The sequence below is a fragment of the Carcharhinus amblyrhynchos genome, chromosome 6 (assembly GCF_965287045.1).
Source record: "Carcharhinus amblyrhynchos chromosome 6, sCarAmb.v2.hapA, whole genome shotgun sequence".
In the NCBI taxonomy this organism is placed as follows: Eukaryota; Metazoa; Chordata; class Chondrichthyes; order Carcharhiniformes; family Carcharhinidae; genus Carcharhinus; species Carcharhinus amblyrhynchos.
In genome coordinates this window covers 6,361,694-6,382,986 of record NC_137329.1, presented here as the reverse complement: position 1 = coordinate 6,382,986, position 21,293 = coordinate 6,361,694, and the positions used below count along the sequence as shown (strand labels likewise).

At 47.9% G+C, this 21,293-nt stretch overlaps 1 protein-coding gene across 3 annotated transcripts in view; it reads right to left on the bottom strand.

Annotated features, from left to right (window-relative positions):
• lrp4 (low density lipoprotein receptor-related protein 4) overlaps positions 1 to 21,293 on the bottom strand; it is a 397,853-nt gene that overhangs the window by 87,833 nt on the left and 288,727 nt on the right. For all 3 annotated transcript variants that reach the window (XM_080189863.1, XM_080189864.1, XM_080189865.1), the window contains exons 7-13: positions 13,227 to 13,346; positions 12,959 to 13,084; positions 11,706 to 11,831; positions 10,679 to 10,813; positions 7,140 to 7,265; positions 5,319 to 5,549; positions 1,810 to 1,966 (exon numbers count right to left, since the gene is read on the bottom strand). In XM_080189863.1, coding sequence (XP_080045989.1) covers positions 1,810 to 1,966; positions 5,319 to 5,549; positions 7,140 to 7,265; positions 10,679 to 10,813; positions 11,706 to 11,831; positions 12,959 to 13,084; positions 13,227 to 13,346 — 1,021 coding nt within the window. The remainder of the gene's footprint in view (positions 1 to 1,809; positions 1,967 to 5,318; positions 5,550 to 7,139; positions 7,266 to 10,678; positions 10,814 to 11,705; positions 11,832 to 12,958; positions 13,085 to 13,226; positions 13,347 to 21,293) is intronic.

The following is a 21,293-nucleotide window of genomic DNA, read 5'->3' as shown; positions in this document are numbered from 1 at the left end:
AGCCATGATCTTATTGAATGGCGGAGCAGGCTCGAGGGGCCAGATGGCCAACTCCTGCTCCGAGTTCTTATGTTCTCGTGGTGTCAAGGACTTGAATTCAATTCCAGCCTCAGATCACTCTGTGTAGAGTCTGCATGTTCTCCCCATGTCTGCGTGGGTTTCCTCCGGGTGCTCTGATTTCCTCCCAAAGTCTGAAAGACTTGCAGGTTAGTTGTGTTGGCCAGGCTAAATTCTCCCTCAGTGTCCCCAAACAGGCGGCGGAGTGTGGCGACTAGGGGATTTTCACAGTAACTTCACTGCAGTGTTAATGTATGCCTTCTTGTGACTAATAAATAAACTTTTAAAACTTTTCAATTCCGGCCTTGGGTCACTATCTGTGCGGAGTCTGCATGTTCTCCCCGTGTCTGTGTGGGTTTTCTCCGAGTGGTCTGGTTTCCTCTCATAGTCCAAAGATGTGCGGGTTAGGTGGATCAGTCACGTTAAATTTCTCCTTATGCTCAGGGGGATTGACAGGGTAAATGGGGATAGGTCCTGGGTGGGATTGTGGGTTGGTGCAGACTCAATGGGCCAAATGGCCTCCTTCTGCACTGTAGAGATTCTATGAAACTTTTGAAGGAAACAAATTAAAAAATCCTAGAGTCTAGCCACGTGTATATTTTAACAGCAAAATTACCCTGAATAATTATTGTATTTTGTACAAGTGAAGATCGCTTCCAGTTGTTCAAGTTATTTACGTTCCTCCTGTTTAGCTGACAGAGCCCATACTGGTGCCAATGATTCTGAACTCGGGAATTAAAAATACTCATAAATTTAAACTATTGTTCGGGCTCTGAAGTTACACCGGGGGGCAGTGGCAGGGCGATATTAGTTTACAAATGCTTCACAAGTTCCTCTGAAATCGCTCTCCGTCATCCCAACAGATGGATCAACATATTTATTTTAAATGACAATGAGCAAAGATAGCAGACTGCTATTTCGGGGACACAGCGTGATGGTCACGCACTAGTGAGTCCGTGCATTATTCCGACAACTTGGTCGGACTTTGTGGGAGGTTGCACAAAGCGGAGAACGGCATTTCTGGGGCAATTGCTGCCCAGCTTGTGAAAGTGCGAGTGGAGTGACGCATCTGTCAAATAGACTGGACTGGGATTAAATGAGGAACACGGCGTCAGAATAATGTCCACCAAGTGGGCCAGGCTGCATGCTAAACCAACCTCGGAGAAAGGAACCACAATGTCAGGACTGTGGGAGCTGTTTAAAAATAGGAAGCCCACACTATAAGAGCCAATAAAAAGAACAGCTGAAGCAGCAACAGCGGGATGGCAAAAAAAAAGTTTAAAAAAAAAATCTGCCAAGCCAGGAGAACAAATTAAAATTAAAAACAGTTAGGACTCCATTCTGAGCCAAGTGCGTTATTAGATGAAGATAAGCAGCGTCCCATCACTCAGACCCGTTTGTGGGCTCACCTGGGGTTTTCAGACACCGGACAACTAATCAAAGAGTGAGTTTAATTTACCGTGAAAGATGCATAGCCTTTGATTCAGCTCCCAGTGACAGGATCTACCATGTCAAAATGACCTCTGGGATTGAGGCATGCCAGGAAAAAAAAAAGCCCTGAATCATCAGAAATAACTGCTACAGATGAGAGTCGATTCTGTGGTTGGAATCTGCTGCTGGATGCAGCGATTGGGAGGCAAATGTCATTTTACTTGAGATGGATTAGCCGTCAAGCTGAAACAGATGGTAGTTAACAATGCAGGTGATTGAAATAAGATCCCCGCAGAAACCAATCTCTTCGTCTGCCCTTACCCTTCTATTGGATGCAACGCGATGGCTCGGGGCTTCTCCAGGTTTTGCCAGAGAAGTACTTTTCTCTGCGTTCCGTCAAGATTTGAGACCTCGATACGAGACGTCCCGGAGTCCGTCCAGTATAACTTGTCGTGGATCCAATCGATGGCCAGTCCACCTGACAAGAGATGGAGTTTTTTTTTAAAAATAGTTTATTTACTAGTCAGAAGTAAGGTTTACATTAACACCGCAATGAAGTTACTATGAAATTCCCCTCGTCGCCACACTCCGGCGCCTATCTGGGTCATTGCACCCTAACCATCACGTCTTTCAGAAGAAACCGGAGGAAACCCACGCAGACATGGGGAGAACATGCAGACTCCGCACAGACAGTGACCCGAGCTGGGAATCGAACCCAGGCCCCTGGTGCTGTGAGGCAGCCGTGCTAACCACTGTGCTGCCCAAATTTTTTTGGGAGACATCACACAAGCTGCTGTCAGCATCCTCAAGAACCGCAAAGCTGTACCTAAATCTCTCTCTGTAGTCAGACACAAATGTATATGAGATACAGCTGAAACATTTCCTTGACTCACATCAGAGTGACTCACACTGCTATAAAAACCAGAAGAAAATAATTGACAGAATATGAAACCTTCTGTCCTCTCCGTGGTTTCAACCATTTTATAATTAGCTTGCTGTCATTTCCTCACCAGACGCCAGTGAAAATAAACATCTTAATTCGCCAAAACACTGGATAGATATAGATCAGAAACAATGCAGTTCAGAATTATCTATAAATGTCTTTGCTGGCTTAAGTCAGAAATGTCAACAAAACTAAAATAATGCAGACAAATTTAGAAATTAGAAAATTTCAGCAAACTACACCCTTCCCCCTGGACCCTGCTGGCCAAAGATTTCAATCGATTTTAATCAAACTCCAACCACACCAAATGTTCTGGGCTCCGGAGGGAACTTAAATCCAAGGAGTTTTTAAACAGCTCGGGTATTAATAGACAGTACACATTTCCAAATGCACAGGAGGAACGTGAGGGACCGAAGTCCCATGCGTTAGTGATGGATGTGTAGCTGGAGAAAGTTCAGCTTTGTGCCGAGCACAAGGCAGAGAATTAATCGGGTGGCGAATGTTTGTGTGAATGGTTGGTATCTGCAGTTCAGCGGGTTTTGCAGTCACTGTGTGCCTCTGTTCAGAGAGGGAAGCAGTATCAAGTTGATCCTGTCCATGTCAGTTACATTGTTAAAATTTGTTCATGTCCATTACGTCATTGTGGCTAAGAGAAACAGGTGGTGGGTGTTTGAGGGGATGGCTGGGACACTGGGTTGAGTGACAGGAGAGCGGTGAGACTGAACAAGTCAACAAGCTCCTTCAATAAAGAACAACGCTGTGTCCTGGTTTCGGCTTGGACACAATAACACTTTGCATTTCTTGCCCTTCCATTTGATCATCTCTAGTCTAGGCTGGGCGGCACGGTGACACAGTGGTGAGCACTGCTGCCTCACAGCGTCAGGGACCCAGGTTCGATTCCCAGCTCGGGTCACTGTCTGTGTGGAGTTTGCACCCTCTCCCCGTGTCTGCGTGGGTTTCCTCTGGGTGCTCCCGTTTCCTCCCACAGTCTGAAAGACGTGCTGGTTAGATGCATTGACCGAACAGGCGCCGGAGTGTGGCGACTGGGGGAATTTCACAGTAACTTCACTGCAGTGTTAATGTAAGCCTTACTTGTGGCTAATAAATAAACTTTAACTTAAAGTCTAGTGCAGAGATTCAAAATATGGAGGTGGGGGATTGTGGGGGGTGCGGGGGGAATGGTGTGAAGAGGTGGGCTGCAAGGGGGGCGGGGTATGAACGATCACATCAATTTACAGGAGAAAAGGAAGCTCGCTGGTTGGTGAGTCGTCTCTGACTGGCCAGGCCGTTGCCATGGAGAAAGCAAGGGGCTCGCCAATAGGCTCCCCAAGCTCCTGGATAACTCAAGAAGGTGCAAGGCTTGAACGCATTCCTTTTGTTTGCACATAACCTTTTGCATAAATTGTTGCGATTGCTTGATACCTGGCATTCGTCCTGATGAGTCGGAGATGAAAAACTTCGATAACATGTGTCTCATTTCAGAAACATTCAAGTTGTGCACCATCAAGCAATTATACTTATTTGGCATCAAGGCAAAAGAATATTGTCCGGCCTGCAAATTTGTTATCGTTTGATTCACATTATCAGCTAAAACTAATCCCCCGTCCTTCTCACCACTGTTTTGTAGACTGTGAATTTCCTGAGAAGAGAAGGGGCTCAGATACTACACGCTGGAAATTCTCTGGCTGAATGTCTAATGACATCAAGGTCGAAGGTCAAACTTGCCAGAAGGGAGGAGGGGTTTGCCGCTGATTACGTGGGTAAGACCCAAGGACATCGCTGTGTACGCTGGGCTGCTCAAAGCCATGAACAAAGAGGCCAGCAGCGGGTAAGGAATCCAGGCACCTCACCACCCGTTGGCATGCTGCAGTGCCCAGACCACATCACCCACCATGGTGGAAATTCTCCCGTCTCGCCCTCCGTGGGAATCGTAGCGGGCGAGACAGAGAATTTGGTGGACCGGTTAAAGGTGTGTTGAGCCGGGGTGGGAATTCCCGGTCTTGGGATGTGCACGGACGGAGAATGCTGTCCCACCTCCGGAGGAAAGATTATGTTCGGTTTGCAAACGAGCATTTTAAACCTGTGCAAAATATGGACAGTGATGTTCACACGTCGAAAGGCGACGGCTCATTTCCAATGTATTGCTTGATATCACCACACAGAACAGGCTTTCTACTCAGCCTGTGACATATTAACAAACAAAACAAAGAACAGGAACAGTCCCTTTGGCCCTCCAAGCCTACACTGACCAGGACGCCTGCCTAAAACCATATGCATTTACAGAATCCATATCCTTCCATTTGTATTGTATTCATGTATTTGTCGAGATGCCCCTTAAATGCCATTATCGTACCTGCTCCCACCACCTCCCCGGGCAACGCGTTCCAGGCACCCACCACCCTCTGTGTAAAAAAACTTGCCTCGCACACCTCCTCTAAACTTTTCCCCACACACCTTAAACCTCTGTCCCCTAGTACTTGACTTCCCTCGGAAAAAGCATCTGACTGTCCACTCTGTCCGTGCCTCTCATGATCTTGTAAACATCTATCGGGTCGCCCCTCAGCCTCCGTCATTCCAGTGAGAACAAACCAAGTTTATCCAACCTCTCCTCACGGCTAATACCCTCCAGACCAGGCAACATCCTGGTAAACCTCTTCTGCCCCCTCTCCAAAGCATCCAAATCTTTCTGGTAGTGTGGTGACCAGGATTGTACACAATAGTCCAAATGAGGCCTAACTAAGGGTTCTGTACAACATGACCTACCAATTTTTATACTCAATGTCCTGACCGATGAAGACAAGTATGCTGTATGTCTGCTTTACTCTCTTATCCATCTGTGTTAAGCAATGATATTTTTAAATGTTCACCGTGTTAAACTGATCCGTACCTGGACTCTCGAGACCCGTTGACACGACTTCCTCCACATTACTCCCATTCAGGTTCGCTTTCATGATGCGGTCCAGGGTCACATCAGACCAGAAGACCAGCTCCTTACTGTGGTGGAAGTCCAGGGCAATCGCATTCTCCAGATTGTTGAGTAGGAGCGTGTACTCCGATCGGCGGGGGAGAACCTGGCGAATATCGATGCGGTTTGCAAACAGCAGCACTGGTTCTGGTCCTTAGGATAATAAAAAGTACACACACGGGCAACATTAACGGATGCACTTCAGTCAACAGGATTTCAAGAGCCCTCTGAGATTTAATCACTCACAAACTGTGGAAGAATCAGGTTCTGAAAGTCCCTATTGTAACGTTGTGAAGCTTTGTAGACACGAATGTGGACAAAGTGGCTTGAATCAATCCAACTTTGCACCCAGGTAGATGGGAATAGTCACAACCATGGCATGATGGTGACATAGTGGTATTAACACTGGACTGGTAATCCAGAGACCCAGATTCTGAAGACATGGGTTCAAATCCCACCAATGTAGCTGGAGATATTGAAATTCAATTAATAGATGAGAACAGAGTCTGGGAATTGGGAAAGTCTCCGGCTTTTGGTCCGTCTTGTTGACCAACAAGGGACATACACGCGGGGGGTCGTGTGAGGGCTGCTCTTGGATGTTGCTTCGAGAGTTGCCTAGTGCTTCACGTCGTTAGTGTACGCTTAAACTGGACCAACTGACGGGCAACACGACAGCTCAGTGACTATCACTGTTTGCTGTGCAGATACATGGATTTGGGCCGGTGTCTGTGGGAGTTTGCACATTCTCCCCGTGCTTGCATGGGTTTTCTCCGGGTGTTCTGGTTTCCTCCCACATCCCAAAGACGTGCTCTTAGGCTGATTGGTGTAACAAATTGTCCCTAAACTAGTCTTCCCTCAATCTTCCCCAATAGGCGTAGACAAAGGTCATGGGCACTCATAATGTTAAAATGGCGGCAGAGGCTCATTGGGCCGAAGGGCCTGTTTCCCGTGCTGTGTTGTTCTTTGCTCTTTGTCTCAGTAACGATGACCATGAAACTATCATTAATTGTTGTAAAAACCCACTTGGCTCACTAATATCCTCGAGAATCACAGGATCATAGAATCCCAACACTGCAGAAGAAGGCCATTCGGCCCATCGAGTCTGCACCAACAACAATCCCACCCAGGCCCTATCCCTGTAACCCCACATATTTACCCTGAATCTAAGGGACAATTTGGCATGGCCAATCAACATAACCTGCACATCTTTGGGCTGTGGAAAGAAGGAAATCTGCCATGCTTACCTGGTCTGGCCTGCATGTCACGTGGAAAAGCCAGCGTTGGGCTGGGGTGGGCCCAGTAGGTAGTCTCACACACACCAGGTTAAAGTCCAACTGGTTTACTTGGAATCACGAGCTTTTGAGGCACTGCTCCTTCATCAGGTGTTGTGAGACTTCTTACTGTGGCCTACACGTGACTCCAAACCCATAGCGACGTGGTTGGCTTTTGACTACTCTCTGAAATGGCCTAGCAACCATTCAGTTCAAGGACATTTGGGATGGTCAACAAATGCTGGCCTTGCCAGCGATGTCCACATCCCGTGTCAGAATAAATAAAAACTTGCATGAAAGTAACAACTTTACCACAGCAAACTGTTCCAAAGAAAGTATTCTATGTGGATGACAAACATGAAGCTGTGCTAGAGTTAGGAGTATCAGGAATATAAAAGATTTGTTTCTCTCTGGTTAGATATGGCAACTTTTGAAGCAATTCTATAAGAAATGATTCCGAAAGGATACTCACCGAGTGCTTTACAGCCTCGTTTGTCAGGCCGCAGTTCATAGCCCTGGACACACCAGCACTGGAATCCGCCCTCTAAGTTGGTACAGCCTTGACTGCAGTATCCATCCTCTGCACACTCATCAATATCTGTCGGAATCAGCACAGCCGTTAACACAATACTGGTAATGTATCTCTGTGATACTTACATCATCAAATAATACTCTCGGTGATACCGTTTAAAAATGGTGGTTAGCATTGCTGCCTCACAGCTCCAGAGACCTGGGGTTCAATTCCTGGCTTCGGTCACTGTGCAGAGTGTGCACGTTCTCCCCATGTCTGCATGGGTTTCCTCCGAGCGCTCCGGTTTCCTCCCACAGTCCAAAAATGTGCAGGTTAGGTGGATTGGTCACGCTAAGTTGCCCTGTAGTGTCCCGGGATGCGTAGGTTAGTGGGACATGTGGGGTTATGGGGGGAAATATCTGGGGTTACTGGGATATGGCCTGGGTGGGATTGTTGTTGGTGTAGACTCGATGGGCCAAATGGCTTCTCTCTGCACTCTAGGGATCCTGAGGTTCTATAATATTTGCAAGAAATCAAACCCATTGGCATTTCGCTCCATACTCAGGCTACATGGAGAGCTAAACTCCCTCTACTCTGTCCAAACAATGTCCTTTGCCACAATCCCAAAAGAGCAGCCAACTGGCACCACATTGAGTTCTATTCAAACCACCTTCAGCTATGGGTCAAATCAGGTGCCAAGAGTGCCCAATTCAGGCAGCCTTATGTTGTTTGGCCAAACCAATTGGCACTGGGTTAAAGTTGCACAATCTCATTTCGTGTCGCGAGTAAAGCATTTTATTGAAGCCAGCCAGGTCTTACTGCATCACAGACCAAACCCAACTGGGAAAAAGGCCCAGAGTTATTGGTATCTCCAGAACAATCCAGGAAACTAGGAATAGCGAACCACCCCTCATTAAGGCTGGCACATTTCCGGAGAAACAATGCACAAGGGGTACGGGGAAAAGGCAAGGGAACAGCATTCAGCCATGATGCTCACTCGGAGGGCCGGTACGGACACGATGGGCCAAACGGCCTCCTTCTATCATGGAACAATTCTGCTGCACCGCCCGGAAAAGTGCTGGCAGCAGGCTCAATGCAGGGATTCAAGAGGGAGTTAGATAGTTAGCCGAGTCGAGGCTGGCAACTGAACAAGACACGTGAAGATGAGAAGCTACACAGAAAGGGAAGCAGGACGTGAAGAGGCCAGAACTCAACTTGCGGATTTACCAATGATTGGCTCACTTTACTTGCAATAGAAAAATCAACAAAAAGTAAGAACATAACAAATAGGAGCAGGAGTCGGCCATCTAGCCCTTCGAGCCTGCCCCGCCATTCAATAAGATCATGGCTGATCTGAAGTGGATCAGTTCCACTTTCCCGCTTTCTCCCCATAACCCTTAATTCCCTTATCTATCAGAAACCTATCTACCCGTGACTTAAATATATTTAGCGAGGCAGCCTCCACCACTTCAACGGGCAGAGAATTCCAGAGATTCACCACCCTTTGAGTGAAGAAGTTCCTCCTCAACTCCGATCTAAACTGCTCCCCCCCACTTATCTTGAGGCTGTGCCCTCTAGTCCTGCTGTCCTTTCTGAGCGGGAAGAGTCTCTCTACCTCTACCCTATCCATCCCCTCCATTATCTTATACGTCTCTGTAAGATCTCCCCTCATCCTTCTAAACTCCAACGAGTACAGACCCAGTCTATTCAATCTGTCTTCATAGCCTAACCCCCTCATCTCCGGTATCAGCCTGGTGAACCTTCTAGTGAACTAGTGAACAAAAGTGGTGAATGTAGAAATGACTGGAGGAGAATGAGAGTCCTGCAGGCTTGAGTTTTATTTTCTCAATGTTAGCACATCCATGGCACTGCCTGGTTCAGGCCCCATTCCTGTCTGCCTGAACGAAGGGTCTGACACGCCATTCTGTATATTTTTGAGGTATTATGGAGCCTTTGACCAGTCTGCTTTTGAAGCTGATATTCATTTCATTCTGGAAATGTAATTGCAACAACCCACTGAGGAGGGACAACCGCAGTTCCAAAAAATATACTTGGAAGCACTGATTCTCATCGATATCATTCAGATAGTAGCACGATGGCACAGTGGTTAGCAATGCTGCCTCACAGTGCCAGGGACCTGGGTTCGGCTCCTGGCTTGGGTGACTGTGCAGAGTCCGCACATTCTCCTCATGTCTGTGTGGGTTTCCTCCGGATGCTCCGACTTCCTCCCACAGACGTGCTGGTTAGGTGCACTGACCGTGCTAAATTCTCCCTCAGTGTACTTCAACAGGCTTTGGAGTGTGGTGACCAGGGGATTTTCACAGTAACTTCATTGCAGTGTTAATGTAAGCCCAGTTGTGAAACTAATAAATAAATATGAAACTTAAACTGTACGGATCTGAATGATTAACAACATCAACCCCAGGCAAACAGTGAAATAAAAAAGCTCCTTCTTTAACTGAATGCTGGTACAAAAATGGAATGTTTTCTCGATAAGTTGGCTGTCGCCTTGTGAAGCGACAGTTAACTTTGCATTAATCAAAGGTTGCAATGTGAATTCTCACTCAGAGGATGTGAATCTTACTGGGAAATCTTTGATGAGACGTTTTCCACGGAACAGCTGGAGCTACTGTGGTCAGATGTCCCTGGATCCAGGACAGTCAGTATCTCTGTATCTTCCTTTAGTTTCTCACTGCCCAATCAACCCCATTAACAATGGACAATTTGGCCTCCCTGCTCCCTCTTTCACAGAGACCCTACATCGCCGCAGGATTTTCATCAATAGAAACGGTCGGGAGTTTTTAAGTGTCCAGATCACCAACAACCCCTCCTGGTCCCCCCAGGCCAACACTATAGTTAAGAAAGCCCACCAACATCAATGCCTCTACTTTCTCAGAAGACTAAGGAAATTTGGCATGTCAGCCACGAATCTCACCAACTTTTACAGAGGCACCATAGAAAGCATTCTTTCTGGTTGTATCACAGCTTGGTCTGGGCTCCTGCTCTGCCCAAGACCGCAAGGAACTAAAAAAGGTCGTGAATGTAGCCCAATCCATCTCGCAAACCAGCCTCCTATCCATTGATACTGTCGATACTTCCCGCTGCCTCAAAGCAGCCAGCACAACTGAGGACCCCACGCACCCCGGACATTCTCTCTCCCACCTTCTTACATTGGGAAAAAGATACAAAAATTTGAAGTCATGTACCGACCGACTCAAGAACAGCCTCTTCCCCACTGCTGTCAGATTTTTGAATGGTCCTACCTCGCACTAAGTTGATCTACACCCTAGCTATGACTGTAACACCACATTCTGCACCCTCTCCTTTCCTTCTCTATGAATGGTATGCTTTGTCTGTACAGTGCACAAGAAACAATGCTGTATACTAATACATGTGACAATAATAAATCAAATCGAATTTTTAAAAAGAGGGGGGTGTCTGGATGCTGAGGGAACTCAGCAGGGTTTTTAAATGAAGAAGCGACTGTTTTTGGGGCTTACCTTGGCACAGTTTTCCATTCTGCGTCAGTCGGTAGCCTGTGTGGCAGGTACACTGCACGATGCCGCGGATCTGTTGGCACTTGTGTGCACACCCACCGTTATTCACATTGCAGCTCTCCTCTTCAGACAGTTCACCTGATTTCCAAAGCACAAAATGAGTTCTTGCACATCGTAACTGCCGTGGATAACCCGTGAGCCCCGGTCTACCCAACTGACCGGGATTTGACATGGGTGGCGGCTGCCAGCCGGAATACTGGAAGCGGGCAAACCCCAGCCACCTTCACACTTGTGAGCGGCCCCCACCCTCCCCGCCTCCCCCCAGGCATGTTCCTTCGGAAGGAACTCTACAAAGTACAACAACACTTACTCCAACTTATAAATCAAAGAAAGGGCTTAATAAAGAAACATCATTACTCCAAACTTGTGGCCTCGCCCTGGGCCACTCCAAACTCCCCACAGTTCTACACAGTTCCTTACTTGTAGTGAACCAGCTGATCAGCTGACTATTGCATCACTCTGCAACTGGTTCCATGGTCTGCTGGGTCAGCTGACCCTTACGTCTTGTTCCCATTGGTCACATCACATCCAATACAAAGTTGTCGTCGGTCACATTCTAACAAAATGGCAGGATGACCTGGCCTCCATGGGTTACCAGTCAATCAGAGGGCCGGCAGCTCCTCAGCCCCTCTATTGCCACGGGGAGCCTTGGCGAGGAGCAGGGTGGGGGTGAGGGTCGTGTCGCAATGCCAGTGGAGGGGAGGGGGAGGCGGTGAGGAGTCTGTCTGCCGATAACAGAATCCTGCCATAAACATCTTGGATAATGAGAGTTGGCGCTGTGGAAGATCAGATATCCAATGGGATTTTCTGACATCGCCCATTGCCGAGATCATCCGGCCTTCCCAAAAGTCAATGGACTTCCGTCTGGGCTGCTGATTCCCCCACCACGAGTCCCATGGAAAATCCCAATCACCGACTCCACGCAAAAATTAATTTCATAAAATACGTCATCGTGCTTCTGATGACTTACGGCAGTTCTGATGTGGGATTTCGTCACTGCCGTCTTGGCAATCCATGGCACCATTGCAGACTTTCCGTTGCCCGATGCATCGCCCAGTGCCGCATGTGAACTGATCCGGGGCACAGTGAGGCTGTTCTGTTAGGGAGCAAAGGAGAGTTAACATCTCTGGAGCAACCTGTCTGAATCTACACATGGACAGGGAGGTTTATCCAACGCTGCTGCCTAACGGAAAATCAGGAAGCACCAGGCATCGTTTCCTTCCCTTGAAATCGGGAGATGGACAGTGTAGTGGTAAGCTCACTGGACTAGCAATTCAGAGGCCCAGGCTGACGCTCTGAGAACATGGTTCAAATCCCAGTGTGGCATCGGATGAAATTTAAATTCAATTAATCTGGAATTGAAAACTAGTTTCAGTAACACTGACCATGACAATTATCATCAATTGTTATAAAAACCCACCTGGTTCACTAATGTGCAATAGGGAAGGAAATCTGCCGTCCTTACCCGGTCTGGCCTACATGTGACTCCAGAGTCACAGCAACGTGGCTGACTCTCAAATGTTCTCTGAAATAAATGTTCAGTTCCAGGGATGGGCAACAAATATTGGCCCTGCCAGTGACACCCACATCCCGTGAAAGAATAAAAAATCATCACTTGCCCCAAATCTGATGCTGCCATGGATTGGGTAAAATGATAATACTGATGTATTAAAACAACCAGGTTCACATGAATTAATGTGACTGTCACGGATCTTATATGAATTACAGCCATGATTGCACATGTGTGTGTGTTCTCGTCTGTGAGTGTGTGTGTCTGGTGTGAGTGTGTGAGCATGTGCTGTGTGTGAATGTGTGTGTGTGTCTATGCATGTGTGTGTGTGAGTGTGGGTGTGTGTGTGTCTGTATATGTGCTGTGTGTGCATGTGTGTGTGTGTCTGTATGTGTGCTGTGCATGTGTGTGTGTGTGTGTGTGTCTGTGTGTGTGTGTGTGTGTGTGTGTGTGTGTGTGTGTATGCATGTTCTCCCCGTGTCTGTGTGGGTTTCCTCCGGGTGCTCCAGTTTCCTCCCACAGTCCAAAGGTGTGCAGGTTGGGTGGATTGGCCATGGTGAATGTGCGAGGCGATGGGGATTGGGCGAAGAGGAGAGCCTGGGTAAGATGCTCTTTCGGAGAGACGGTGCAGACTCGATGGGCAGAATGGCCTCTTCCTGCTCTGTGTGATTCTATATCAAACTGCAATGATATTTAACAATCCCCGCTGTCACCTGCTTTCTCGCAGTCGTCTTCATCGCTGTTATCGGAACAATCATCCTCTCCGTCACATCGCCACGACAAGCGGACACAGCGGCCTGACTTGCAGCGGAACTGGTCACTAGTGCATTGTGAGGCAGCTGGACAAGGATAAACAGAATACTTTTTATATCTTTCCTCTGATGACCCAGCCATTGAAACTGGGATGTTTGATGCCAACTGTTTCCCCAGAATATTTGTGCTTGTTTGAGGAATGTGGTTTAAGATTAAAAAGAAACTCACTGCAATTCTTCTCGTCAGATTGGTCATCACAATCAAAGTCTCCGTCGCATCTCCAGCCAGCGTTGATACAAAGCCCACTGTTACACAGAAACTCACCCGAGCGACACGGGTGATGGGATGCTGCAGAGGAAAACTAAATTAGTGCGCGGTCAAGGGTCGGAGCTTCCGTTTTAGAATCCCTACCGTGCAGACGGAGGCCATTCGGCCCATCAAGGCTGCACCAACAATCTCACCCAGGGTCTATCCCCATAACCCCATGCATTTACCCTAGCTGGTGCCATTGACACTAAAGAGCAACTTAGCATGGCCAATCCACCTGGCCCGGACGTCTTTTGGACTGTGGGAGGACCTGGAGGAAACCCACGCAGACACGGGGAGAATGTGCAAACTCCACATTAACACACTCACCTCAGACACACATTCACGCACCACACACACACACACTCATAGACACACACATGCATACACAGCACACACACACACACACGCACACACCTACACACACATGCACACACACACACACACACTTACACACACACGCACACACCTACACACACACATGCACACACACACACACGCACACGCACACACATACACATACCATGCCAGGCTGGGAATCGAACCCAGGTCCCTGGCACTGTGAGGCAGCAGTGCTAATCACTGTGCCGCCGTGCCGCCCACAAACTCATTGGGGCGAATTTTACCATCCCGCCCGCCATGGGAATCGGAGCGGGCACGGGGCGGACCACGGAAAGGTCCACTGACCTCGGGCGGGTTTTTCCGGTTTCGGGGCCAGCGAGGCTGGAAAATCCCGCCGGATATTTACGAACGACCAAGACTGTGGGGGGATTTTTATTGGAATCCCTCCCAAAAACAGTAACAGGGAATAGTTTTATGAAGCTTTTCTGGGAGATTAAAACCTGATAATCTGTTAAATGCAAAAAGTCAGAAGTCTCCTGATTGTAATTTGGAGCACTGAGATGGGGAAGCCCCTTGCTGGGTCATGCTGCTGCCTTTCTATGAATCGCCCACTAGAGGTTCCCAGCGAGCTGCCTTCTCCAATTGAAATGGGTCCAGTTGCACAAACTAATGTTGCTCCATTTGGACTTACTGCACAGAACACATCTCAAAACACACCAACTCACAAAAGATCGTGACTAAACCAAGGCTGGTATTAAAAATCCTTTCCACCCAGGCACTCGAACAAAGTCTAATTAACCACATTTGAAATTCTCCCGATTGTGGAAGTTTATTTATTAGTGTCACGAGTAGGCTTACATTAACACTGCAATGAAGTTACTGTGAAAATCCCTGAGTCGCCACACTCCGGCACCTGAGGGAGAATTCAGCGCGGCCAATGCACCCTAACCAGCACGGCTTTCAGACTGTGGGAGGAAACCGGAGCACCCGGAGGAAACCCATGCAGACACGGGGAGAATGCGCAGACTCCGCACAGACAATGACCCGAGCCGGGAATCGAACCCGGCTCCCTGGCGCCGTGAGGCAGCAGTGCTAACCACTGTGCCACCGTGCCGTTCCAGGCCTTGTTAGCCGCAAGATTGCTCATGACGTGGTAATGATAATCCTGTTAATCCTTCCAAAACCTCTGCACTATTCCCCGAAGGGAAAAAGGTGGTTTCCGAAGGAACGAAGCAAGTAAACAAAACCTCCCGATGTGTTCCCAAGATCCACCTCTAACCTCATTTACAGCACGCACCTCAGAGGGATTACCCAGAAACAGCATTAACCTTCAGAAGTAAATCAGAAAGTTAATGCTATCTGGGCAAATAAAAAACAGTTTAATCTCTATCTACATCTTCAATTCCACGATTCTCTCTGTCCTGTCAGATTGTCACTGAAATTGAGTATTGTGTGCAGTTTTGGTGCCTTATCTGAGGAAGGGTGTCCTTGCTGTAGAGGGAGTACGGCGAGTGTTTACCAGGCTGATTCCTGGGTTGGCAGGTCTGTCGTATGAGGAGAGATTACATTGGTTAGGATTATATTCACTGGAGTTCAGAAGGGTGAGAGGGGATTTCATAGAAACGTATAAAATTCTAACAGGATTAGACAGGGCAGATTCAGAAAGAATGTTCCCGATGGTGGGGGAGTCCAGAACTAGAGGTCACAAAAACAGAGAATGCTGGAAAATCTCAGCAGGTCTGACAGCACCTGTGGGGAGAGAATGGAGCCAACACTTTGAGTCTCGATGACCCTTTGTCATAGCTGGAGGATAATGGGCAAATCTTTTAGAACTGAGGCGAGGAGAAATTGTTTCACCCAGAGGGGGTCAGATATTGCGTTCGATAATCAGTCATGGTAATGAAGATGAATGGAAGGGCTGTAAGGGCTGAATGGCCTCTTCCTGCTTCTAGTTTCTATGTTTCTTTTGCAGTACCTTTTCCAGCTGAACGCTGTGAATATAAGCCTTGCTCACTCAGCTCTGTCCAAAGCCACTGAGGCTTTTCCCATGACTGCAGCACCCACTGAGTTACGAGTGCAATCCGCACAATGCGTTTACAATCTCAATATCTTCTTCAATCTGAATGAAGACTCTAATCCCCCGTCTGTCAGTAAAACCGGCTTCTCCTGTCTCTACAGTCACTGCCCTTCGCTATCTGACCACACTGCCACCAAAATCCTCTTCCACAAACTGAGGACCACAAAGACTCGAGCTTGGCAACTCTCTCAGACACCCAGCTGCCCAAATTCTATCTGCTCAAATCCGTGTCCTCCACCTCATTAAACTCCCCAGCAATCTCCACTACCTCACTCTCTCTTATCAAATCTTTGATCTCACTTGTGAACATTTCCACTTCTCCTATTTCCACCAGCCCTGTAGCCCAGCCAACGACCTACATTTATAGTTGAGATTTAACTTTATTTATTAGTGTCCTAAGTAGACAATAACACTGCGATGAAGTTATTGTGAGAATGCCCGAGTCGCCACACTCTGGCGCCTGTTTGGGTACACTGAGAGAGAATTTAGCACGGCCAATACATCTAACCAGCACGTCTTTCAGACAGTGGGAGGAAATCGGAGCACCCGGAGGAAACCCCTGCAGACACGGGGAGAATGTGCAAAGTCCATACAGACAGTGACTCAAGCCGGGAATCGAACCCGGGTCCCCTCAGAACGCTATTCGTTCAATAAGATCACCTTTCATTCTCCTAAACTTCAATAGAGAGAGGCCCAACCTGTCCAAACTGTCCTCAGAAGATAAACCCTTCACCCCAGAAATACCACCGTCCAAATTCTTTTGATATTTCCCACAGAGGGCAGGATTACACAAGTAAGGGTAGCCTGGGGATATTTGCCAATATGTGCCAACCGTTGTGCCACCGTGCTGCTCCAGCCTCCAGGGCACATACCCAGCTTCTCGGCATTTCCCTCTCTCGACTGTCCCCAGTTGTAACTCGCTGGAACACTCCATAAATTATCCTGCTTTCCATTTCCCCCTTTGCTTTTGAGAGTCTCCTCAGAGCCCATCTCAGCGGCTGCGCTTAAATATCACTGCTCCAAAACTGTTCTGAAAGCACGCTGTCTGTACTCTCCGGTGAGGAAGGTCACAATTTAAAACTTCTCAAAGGTAGAATTTCTCTTCCATTGCAGCTCCCACAATCGTTTACTCAGAGCCCCCATTGCACCTCATCAGGTTTATTTCTGGATGGTTCTATATCCTATCTCTATCGAAGAAGAACGTCCATGTCAGAATGTACAATATAAACCATAGCTGAAAACGGAGAACAGTGAATTCTGAGTGCCACGGAGACATACCGAGACCACAAACATTCTCATCAATGTGATCTCTTTTTGGAATGAGAGGTGTAATTTGACACAAATTGGGAGGAGGAGTAGGCCATTTGGCCCTTCAAGCCTGCTCCACCATTTGGTAACATCACGGCCGACCTGATTGTGACCTCAACTCTACTATCCCGTACACCCCGATACCTTTGACTCCCTCATTAGTCAAGAATATCTCGACTTCAGTCTTGGATATATTCAATGAGCCAGCCTCCTCTGTATCTGGGGAAGAGAATTCCACTGAGTAACAATCCTCTGAGGGAATTATTTCCTCCTTATCTCCGTCTGAAATGGGAGACCCATTATTCTTAGACATTTTTCTAGTTACAGTGTTTCCCCCAACATCCTCTCAGCGTCCGCTCTGGGGTTTACACATCCTCCCCGTGTCTGCATGGGTTTCCTCTGGGTGCTCCGGTTTCCTCCCATAGTCCAAAGATGTGCAGGTTAGGTAGCTTGGCCATGCTACATTGTCCTCACTGTCAGGGGAGCTGGCAGGGTAAATATGTGGGGTTAGGGTTAGGGATTAGGGAATAGAGTCTGGGTGGAATTGTTGTTGGTGCATATCCGATGGGCCAAATGGCCTCTTTCTGCACTGTCGGATTCCATATCAATTCCCCTCAGAATACTATTTGTTTCAATAAGATCACCGGAGGGCCTGTTTCCTGTGCTGTGTTGTTCTTTGTTCTTTCATTCTCCTAAACCTGAATGGAGAGAGGCCCACCCTGTCCACAGAAGATAAACCCTTCACCCCAGAAATGCCACCATCCAAATTCTTTTGATATTTCCCACAGGGGGCAGGATTACACAAGTAAGGGTAGCCTGGGGATATTTGCCAAAACCCTTGGGGATGGTGTAGATGGATAGATGGAAGAAGTTGGGACTGTTCTCCTTGGAGAAGAGAGGAAATCTGAGAGAGGTATTCCGAATCAGAAAAGATCTGTGCAGAGAGGATTGTAAAAAAAAAAATCGTTCCGCGAGGACACAGAACTGGCAAAAGAAGACGATTTTCACACAGCGAGTGGTTAGGGTGTGGATTGCGCTGTGCAAGAGTGTACTGGAGACAGGGGTCAACTGGGCCATTCAAGAGGAAATTGGATTGTTATCTGAACAGGAAGAATGTGCATGGTTGTGAGGAGAATTGGGTAGCACAGTGGTTCACACTGCTGCCTCACAGCACCAGGGATCCAGGTTCGATTGCCAGCTTGGGTCCGTGCAGAGTCTGCACATTCTCCCAGTGTCTGCATGGGTTTCCTCCGGATGCTCTGGTTTCCTCCCACGGTCTGAAAGATGTGCTGGTTAGGTGGGATTGGCCGTGCTAAATTCCCCCTCAGTGTACCCAGACAGGTGCCGGAGTGTGGCTACTAGAGGATTTCCATAGTAACTTCACTGCAGCGTTAATGCAAGCCTACTTGTGACATTAATAGATGAACTAAACTTAAAGAAGGCGGGCAGGGAACTAGGTGAATTAGTCACTGGGGGAGCCAGTGCGGACACAACCCTTCACTGCTGTGACCACTCTGCAGTATATCTTACACAGTGTAATGTGACTCCATCACTCTGGCAGTGCTTATCCTTGTGACATTCCTCTCCTGCACATTTATTACCCCCGCAGTTTAATTATAGTCGTGAACAATTAAGCCGTGAGGCACATGGAAATGCTTCAGGCAGCTTTGAAATAAAGATGTTTCCCGTCGCCAATCCTCAAAGCAGCCTCCAGCTGGAGTATAAAACTGAGTGAAATCTCTAAACGTGCGACGTGCTTCTATTTATACCGAGGGACGGAGATCAATGGGCTGGAAGCTGGGAAGGCGGCTGAGGGGATCAAATCTCTTGAGAACAAAGATCAAGGCGAGATGGACAGAATCAAATGCTACAGTTGTATCACCGCTCATAAAATAATCCTAATCCTTTTCTGTTTTTTTAATACAGTTGCTTACTTGTAAAAACCGTAATATTGACAAAAAAGCCATCAGTCTTCTTGTCTGCACTTATATCTTACGTTGCTGCTAAAAGATTTGCACAGTGAGCAGTCTCACAACACCAGGTTAAAGTCTAACAGGTAGCACGAGCCTTAGGCACTCACCTGATGAAGGGGCAGCGCTCCGAAAGCTCGTGCTACCAAATAAACCTGTTAGAGTTTAACCTGGTGTTGTGAGACTGCTTACTGTGCCCACCCCAGTCCGATGCCGGCATCTCCACATCAAGAAATATGCAGCTACCGCGGTCAAGTCTCATTCCGGGCGATCGCTTGTGGGACGGATGTGAAACATCTGATGCAGAGAGGGAATTTTTACTGGGAACAAACTATGTGCTTTCCTCGGAAGGCAGGAAGGGTCCGTTTCCCTTTTAAAAATAGCAGCACTCTGCTGCATCAGGGGACTTATGGCCAGCTTCATTCAATAGAGCCACAGGAGGGGACGCGATTGCTTCTCTGTGACTGCAGCGCTGAGGGGGGTCTGGGTCTGGAGCCACTGCGCAGCACGGCTGCTGCACACGGCCAGGGAGTGAGATTTCACTCCCGTGTCAAAACCACCGTGAAAATACCTGCCAGAGCTTACCTGAGGAAATTGCCAGAATTCCACTGCCCTGCCACGGGAATCGGAGCGGGCGAGTGGCGGATAATGGAAAGGGCCATCGATTCTAAAGAACAAAGAAAAGTACAGCACAGGAGCAGGTCGTTCAGCCCTCCAAACCTGTGCCGATCAACTAAAACTGTACGCGCACACAGAATCCGCATCCTTCCAATCCCATCCTATTCACGGGTTTGTTTAATTGCCCTTTAAATCCCGCTATCGCACCTGCTCCCACCAACTCCCCGGGCAGCGGGTTCCAGACATTCACCACCCTCTGTGTAAAAAACTTACCTCGGACATCTCCTCTAAACTTACCCCCCCCAACACTTAATCCCATGTCCCCTAGGATTTGGATTTTCTACCCTAGGAAAGAACATCTGACTATCCACTCTGTTCGTGACTCTCACAATCTTGTAAACCTCCATCAGGTCTCCCCTCAATGTCCATCGCTCCAGTGAGAACAAACCAAATCTCCCCAACCTCTCCTCAAAGCTAATACCCTCCAGACCAGGGGCAACATCCTGGTAAATCTTTTCTGTACCCCCTCCAAAACCTCCACATCCTTCTGGCAGTGTGGCGACCAGAATTGAACACTATATTCCAAATGAGGTCTAACAAGGTTCTGTACAGCTGCAGCATGTCCTGCCAATACTCTGACTGATGAAGGCAGGCACGCTGTGCGCTTCCTTGACTACCTTATCCACCTGCGTTGCCACTTTCAGTGATCGGTAGACATTTGCACCCAGATCTCTCTGCCTGTCAATACTCCTCAGGATCATTTACTGCCTCGGGTGGGATTTTCTGGTCTTGGGTCGAGTGAAGCCATGAAATCCAGCAGAATATCTGACATCTGAACCTGTATCTTGCAGAAGGCATGGACGGTGAAGGTTTTATGGAGAGAAGGGTGGGACACAGTGGTGTATTGGTGTTGTGGTATCGTCACTGGATTAATAATCCAGAGACCCCGGATAAATTCTGGGAATCTGGGCTCGGATCCCACCATGGCAGATGGTGAAATTTGAATCCGATAAAAAATCTGGAATTCAGAATCTACCGATGACCATGAAACCATTGTTGATTGTCGGAAAAGCCCATCTGGTTCACTAATATCCTTCAGGGAAGGAAATCTGCCCTCCTTACCTGGTCTGGCCTACATGTGACTCCAGGCCCACAGCAATGTGGCTGATGCTCAACTACCTTCTGAAATGGAGGGCAGTTAGGGATGGACGATAAATGCTGGCCCAGCCAGCGACGCCCAAGTTCTGCATGGAGACACAATGGTTAACACTGCTACCTCACGGCGCCAGGGACCCAGGTTTGATTCCCAGCTTGGGTCACTGTCTAGTGGAGTCTGCATGTTCTCCCCGTGTCTGCGTGGGTTTCCCCTGGGTGCTCCAGTTTCCTCCCACAGTCTGAAAGATGTGCTGGTTAGGATGCATCGGGCATGCTAAATTTTCTCTCAGTGTACCCAAACAGGCACCGGAGTGCGGCAACTAGGGGATTTTCACGGTAATTTCACTGCAGTGTTAATGTAAGCCTGTTTGTGACGATAATAAATACATTTAAACTTAAATGAACAAAAAAAAACCACTAGGGACCAACTAAAACGCCCGCACTCTGAAGGGACACTTATAACCACCTGGGGTAACAAAAGATAAAATTATACCATATATACAGGAAGGAAAGTTAGTT